A 7,063-nucleotide genomic window follows, 5' to 3' on the forward strand; every position below is an offset into this window, starting at 1 on the left:
TGCTACAGGAAAACGCTGGTTCAGGCACTGGTCGTCAGTAGATTGGATTACTGCGATGGACTGCTCCTATCAGCCAACGAGGAACAATTGAGCCGTCTGCAGGTGGTCCAGAATACTGCGGCCAGATTAGTTCTTGACGCTCCTCCCAGGTCCTCTTCACGCCCCCTTCTGCATAAACTCCGTTGGCTGCCCATCCGCCAGCGGATTGAGTTTAAAGTGTGTTGTGTAATCCACAGATGTCTTCATGGATCTGGCCCTAAATATCTGGCTGAATTATTTCGGCTGTATATTCCGACCCGTTCGTTGCACTCTAGCAACCAATTATTGCTTCAGGTCCCTCGTATTAAGAAGGCAAGACAAGGGGGTCGTGCCCTGTCCTATAGGGGCCCTACTCTGTGGAACACTTTGCCCCTCATCCTAAGACAAATTACTAACTTTTATGCCTTCAGGAAATCCCTGAAGACACATCTATTTCCGGCTGTGTAAGATCTAGGGCACTCTATGACTATGATTTCGATCTGGCATCTTGGAAGACCATAAGCGCGGAGATACCCTTCGGGGTCGATTCCTGCGCTATAGAAGAACATAAAATAAATAAAATAAATAAATAAATGCCAGCTGCAAGAGCCAGCAGCCCGGGTGAATGGCAGGTCAGGTCATGAAACATGTTAGAAATGGGGGTCTCTAGTTAGTAATCGCTGGCGCCAATGTCCAAATAGGGACCCTTCTTCCTAAGTCAGGGCAAGTGGCCTACCCCCTTTGACAACCCCTGATCAACCCTGTGATAAGGTAGCACGAGCAGTTAGGCCTATATCAGAGGCAGTGTGTGAAGCATTTATGACCATGCACAATAATATCTTTATCTAAGGTTTAACTCTATACTCTCAAAGCATTTTAACAAGCTACAATGCACGTAAACCAGTAGGGACTCAAAAAGGCAATAACGTATTCACCAGACGTGACACTGACTGAGTTCAAGGCCGGGGCCTACGCGACCCATTGCGCACCAGATACCTGCCGTTGAAAGGGGCTACAGCACGCAGCTTCTCAAAAAAGCGAAGATGGTGACAGGCCGACTCCCAGCGAGCACAAGTCCTGGCTGCAGGGGTCCGTAGCATGCACCCACAATGATTCAGGCACTCAGGGACAGGCGGGCTCTCAGCAACAGCAGCACGCGTCTGCGACGGGCCAAGCTGGTGGTGGTGATGACTCTCATCTTGCAGCTCCGTGGTGGTCTCACAGTGGCAAGAGCTTTCGCTTAGCTACGGCGGCCCACGAGACGATAGTGACAGTCCTCAACAATGGTGACCAAGATGCAAGCACTCAGCGGCAGCAGCTCTTTCTTAGCTGCGATGGCCCCAAGGACAAATCACGATGAGGCAACGTTGGCAAAGGTGCGGGCGCTAAGCGGCAGCAGCTCTTTCTTAGCTGCGGCAGCCCACAGGACAGATCCCAATGATGCAAAGTTGGCAAAATTGCGGGCACTGAGTGTCAGCAGCTCTCTCTTAGCTGCGGTGGCCCACAGGATGAATCATGATGATACAAAGTTGGCAAAGGTGCGGGCACTCAGCTGCAGCAGCCATCTCTTAGCTACGGCAGCCCACAGGACAAAGGATGGTCTCGACCAGGCTGGCACAATGGTGGGCACTCAGCGGCTGCAGTCTCTTAGCTGCAGCGGCCGCACATATTCAGCAAAGGTTCTGAAGGTTCAAATTCAGGCAGGCTCTCAGCGGTGATAGCTCTCTCTTAGCTGCAGCGGCCCACACAGATTCAGTGAAGATTCCCAGTCCGTGTTCCTCACAGTAGAACTAGAGGCTCTGGATTGCTCGACGGAGGCCTCACCTGTAAGCAGAATTCCACGCACAGGAATTCCAACGGCAGACGGGGTGAAGTCTAATGTCCCTGAGACTTCGGCAGGAGGCGCTCTCCATTCAGGCCCTCTGGAAGTTTCTTCAGCATGCTTGGTGAAAGTTTCAAAAGTCCTTTCCTCTGTTATCCCGGACAGAGTTTCGTCTTGACATCCAGAAGAAAACACCTGGACAAGGTTCCAGCGCAGCATTTTATACCTAAAAAGTCTTTGTTCTCTAAAGCCACAAATCACTAAATCCAGTCAGAACCAGTTTGGTGGGGTCGGGGAGCACTTGGTTTACGAGGCAACATCTTGCCCTTTCAGAATGCGGGGGTCTGCTATCAGACGCCCAGTGTGGGGGTGGAGCTATCATTCACTTTTCCAGGCACGGCCTTGCTCAGATCAAAGAGAAGTGTGGCTTACTGGTTAGAGCAGGCAGACCCTGAAGCAGAGGTCAGACCCGGGACCAGGGTTCTATTCCCGACGCGGCAGGGTCTTGAGCTCAAATGTCCACGGACTCGATAATTCTCGCTTCGGTGCCTGACCTAATCATGGGTTCACACTCTGCAACTCTGGGCATTAAGCTTGCTTAATCTCCACAACGGCCCCCTGCGGCGGGATGCCTGGCTTTCACCTTGGGGATGCCCTGTAGGGGCTATCTCACAGGGAAAAGCCTGGACGGGTTCCCAAGGCAAGCGCTTAGAGACCCCTGGGTTATAAGCGCTACATAAATCCAACATGCAATACAATACAATACAAAGAGTCACCCTTCCCTGAATACCGATCTCTCTCTCCAGCCAGGTCTGACCCAGCTGGCCCTGCTGTTCCAAAACCAGACGGCCACTACACATACTAGCAAATCCTACAGGAAAGCTCAGGCAAGAAAATACCGTGTTTCCAGAAGAGCCATTTTCGAACATGGGATATATAAATGGTTCTTACTAAAAGGTGTATCTCAATGTCCTGAGCATAAACATATCACACGATCAGTTTATGGGGGTCAGATAGGATTATAGAAGGTAATCGTCAGCCTGCCGATTCTGGCCAATGAGAACGGATAGCTTCACAATAGTAACAGTGAAATGAAGGGTTAACTCGCTATTAGAACATGCTACACAGACCTAGGCATTATGGTTATCCTAATTCATACAGTCATCTTTACACTGGGGACCATTCGCTCTGTGGCACTGATTAGCAGTGGCACAGCGCCCAGAGCATCTAAATCCAGCCAACATAAAAGATAGGAAGAGAAAAGATGAAGGGAGACCCACAGCAATGATGCCAGGTCTAACAAAACATAATTGAAGCAGCTGTTTAAAGCAACAAATGGAACGCTGATTTTCTTTCTTCTGCTTCATTTTGCTAGTTTACTGTGACAAGCAAAGAGAACATGCTTATTTTTTTCAACTCCTTAGATAGAGGAAAGGTGGAATCATGGAATCTTTCTGCATGTTTCTACATGTTCGGAGGTACTGCAGCTTTTTTATGACTTGTATTGAACTGTTTCTAATATTTGTGTGCAAAAAATATCCCACAGGTTTTTGATGCATTTAATTTTGCACTAGAGGCTTTATTTTTATTCTTCTTGTTTGCAAACATGTTTGCTCTTTCATATGAAAGAGCTACGTAACAAGGTTTTAAGTGGTTTGTGGGAAAGGTGATGGTGTGAACATGTATTATATGAGATAAAGTACCACCTGGCGCACATTATAAGATTACTGCGAGTCACCTCGGAGTCCAATAACCTTATAAAGTAACTCTGCCTTCGGCCTCATTCCTCTATATAGTTGTGGAACTCCTCGGTGACATGCAATATCCTTATAATGTGTGGCCGGAGGTACTTTATCCCTAATATATTTTCACTGAATAAGGTTAAAGTCAAATTATAGTTGGTTTTGTTATAACACCTTAATGGATCTTTAAAAAAATAAAAAAATAAATTCTTAAAAAACAAGGGTAAAGTGCATTTATAGTTGAAACATAAAACTGATCAAACCACTGCAATATGCAAGTTATAGTTAGAACCACAATACATAACTCGCACTACGGGTGTGCAAACCCTAACTCAGCATGTTACGTGTGATGATGCGATGACATTTTACATAGTTAAAGAGTTTACTAAAGGCAGGATGCTGCTGTAGGGAGACCATGGCTACTTTTATCTTCCCTTAAAACCATTAATAGCACACTTGGGACTGAGCTAGAATTCGGGTGGGTGAACTCACAAGTCACATACAGCGAATCACGTAGTGTATCTGTCTTTCACAACAAGGCCGTGTGCACTCTTGGAGAACCCTGCAGGGGCAAGAACATCCCTGGTCGGCCCTGCTGTTGAAGCTGAATACTGACTAGGATTTTTATATCAGGAACTGGAGACGACTGCGTCTTACCCAATGTAACTGTGCAACTGGAAACACAGTTCCCTCTCTAGACTGTGCATGTCGGCTATTCTCAATGAACACCACATCACTTTTATCCGACTATTACGTGTGAGTCTGGCCAGTAATTTCTCCCATGAATTGCGCTATTTCCAGTACCTCAGCTGGAATAGGGACGGTCAAGGAAGGACAAGAGCTACTGTCCTATTTGTCTCATGCAGAGTCCCATAACCAGGCCTGTTTCTGCACAGGAAGGATGCAGTCCTGTGTGGAAACAGAGAAGAGTGCAGGGGCACATCTGCACCCTGTGTACACTGGGGGTCAGTATCGCTCAGGGGGTTCACCCAACAGCAAATGATCCCCTCAGAGACTTTCTAAAACCTGCTAATATGCATCCTAAAGAGGTTACATGTGTTAGTATGCACTCCGCGTGTCCATGTATAGCGAAACACATACCTGGGGTGACTTTGGACAGCAATAAATATGACTGTGTTGGTCCTGTCTCCATTGAGTCTGAGGGGGCGTCTTCATCTGCAGTATTTGTATCCAGTTCTACGCATGATGGGGGCACAGGCTGATCCTGCTCTTCAGGACAGAGCAGTTCTGCCTTGCTGTTCTGATGTTGATGCTGTGATTCAGGATGCAGTGGTTTGAGTATATAGCTCTGATCTGAGCCCTGTGCATCAGTACAGGCTGGTTCTAGCGTGTACTTCAGATTTGAATCCTGCTCCTCTAGGTGTAGTGGTTCCACTGTTTTGTTCTGATCTGTTTTTTGTGCTTCAGGAAGCACCGATTCTCTCTCTCGATCCAGTGCAGCAGTGTGCAGTGATTCCACCGTGTTGTTCTGATCTGAACCTGGTGCATCTGCACAGGTCTGATCTAGCTTGTCCTTCTGCTCTGGTTCCTGTGCTTCAGGGCGCATAGATTCTAGCTCGTAGTTCACGTTTGGATCCTGTGCATAAGGAAGTTCCTGCTTCAAGCATAAGTGTTGCTGTAGGCGCTGGGTTTGTTGTGACACCAACTCATGAAAGGACAATAGCTCAGACTATAAGTGTTCATCTGATGACATCCCATCAGGTGACACGGGTTGTAGGGTGCGGTTCTCCTGGGGATCTTGGAAATAAAAACATATCAATTCTTCCTCCAAGGGATCCTCAGGTTCCGTCCCATCTGGCAGCGTGGGTTGTATACGGGGGTTTTGCTGTGGTTCGAGTCCTTCAGGAAATAGCGGGTGTGGGTAGAGGTTCTGTTGCTGGTCCCATCTATTAGTAGACAATGGGGATGCTTCTTGCTTCAGGGGCGCTTCTGGTTCCCTCTCTTCTGTGAACGCTGACTGTACCCTCTGGTCTTGCTCTGGTGCCTGGCCAACAACAAATTGTGAGGGAAGACACAGGCTTGCCTCCAGTGATCTGCCTGGAGGATCTGTCTGAGGGCATATGGATAAAGTACAATCCAGCTGTAGTCCATTTCTATCTGGAAACCCAGGTTGCATGCACTGGTCTCGTTGCGACTCGTGTACATCTGGAAACCCAGGCTGCATGCACTCTTCCTGCTGCGACTCATGTACATCTGGAAACCGAGGCTGCTTGCGTTGGTCTCGCTTCGACTCGTGTACATCTGGAAAACCAGGTTGCAAGCACTGGTCTCGCTTCGACTCGTGTACATCTGGAAACCCAGGTTGCAAGCACTGGTCCTGCTGTGGGTCACATCGATGTAGAAGCATTGGCTGTAGACAAAGGTTTGGCTCCTCTGGACGCCCTTGAATATTGGTTGGAGAAGAGAGCGTACACTCCTGCTTTAGTGCATGCCCATCATAGCACACTGTCTGAAGACACAAGCTCGGTTCCACTGGCCTGTCCAGTTGAGGTGTCGCCGGAGACTGGCTAACAGCACAATCTCTAATGCTCGCTAGACAAACCACCTCCAAAGACACTCCACCATTATCTAGGTAACCTTGATCCTTTTCTATCCTGATTTTGTTAATCAGCCCAGCGACTCTAGAAGGTACGTCCTCCACAGTATTCAGCAAGTTATCCAGTTTGGCTTCCAACTCCTCCAGCATGGATAGAAGGATAATGTGGGGCAGGTCCTCCAAAAGCGGTTCCAGGTCCCTGTCCCTCTGAGCATCATTTTGGGATCCTGAAGTGGAGATGTTATGGAGAGGTAAAGATGGGACTGTGGCTCTTACGGATTCACGTGAACACTGCGTTGTCACTTTCTTTCCTGGAGCCCGTCTTCTCCCCATTCTGGTACTTTGATTTTCAAGTCTCAAGTGTCTGCAGAGAGAAGGAAAAGAGAAACACAACACGTTATCACAGGACAGTTAGGTCAAAATATTCCTTCCCGTCTCACCAAGCCCGGTGTGATCAGAGAACATCGCTCATGTCTAAAACCACCCAAAAATGCAATCATTAGATTTTCACAATGCCCATAACCTAGTCCATGCATTAAGAAAGAAACTGATTTGAAATGTGTTTCCAGCACAATAAGCTTGATTTCGATCTTGGCAGTATGGTTTAGCCATCTCTGTTTCAACTTGCATGCCTTCTTGGCGGTTCATCCACTCTATTTAGATGTTGACGGGTCCATAGAGAAAAGAACGCCAGAGTTCAACCGACTCTGCCAGGAATTTTCAACTGCATTGAGGGTGTAAGAGGCAGAATCAGCTGTTGGAGGCACTCCAGCCAAGATGATCGGCGAGCTAATCACGCTGTAGCTTTCCGTCGAACCAACTATGGCTGGAATCCCACCTAATTTGCGTTGGAATCAAAGGAAATGAGGAATAAAAACTTAACTTTTTTGTGTTTTCCACTACTGTTTCTGTCTTTAATCCCTT

The 7,063-nt window shown here is 47.7% G+C and overlaps 1 protein-coding gene across 1 annotated transcript in view; it reads right to left on the minus strand.

The window, feature by feature from the left end:
- LOC147736790 (uncharacterized) overlaps window positions 1-6,472 on the minus strand; it is a 68,007-nt gene extending 61,535 nt beyond the window's left edge. The window contains 1 exon segment of the mRNA XM_086952699.1: window positions 4,684-6,472. Coding sequence (XP_086808825.1) covers window positions 4,684-6,472 — 1,789 coding nt within the window.
- Between the last annotated feature and the right edge of the window lie 591 nt (window positions 6,473-7,063).

Source organism: Lissotriton vulgaris, chromosome 1_2 (assembly GCF_964263255.1).
Source record: "Lissotriton vulgaris chromosome 1_2, aLisVul1.2, whole genome shotgun sequence".
Classification (NCBI taxonomy): domain Eukaryota; kingdom Metazoa; phylum Chordata; class Amphibia; order Caudata; family Salamandridae; genus Lissotriton; species Lissotriton vulgaris.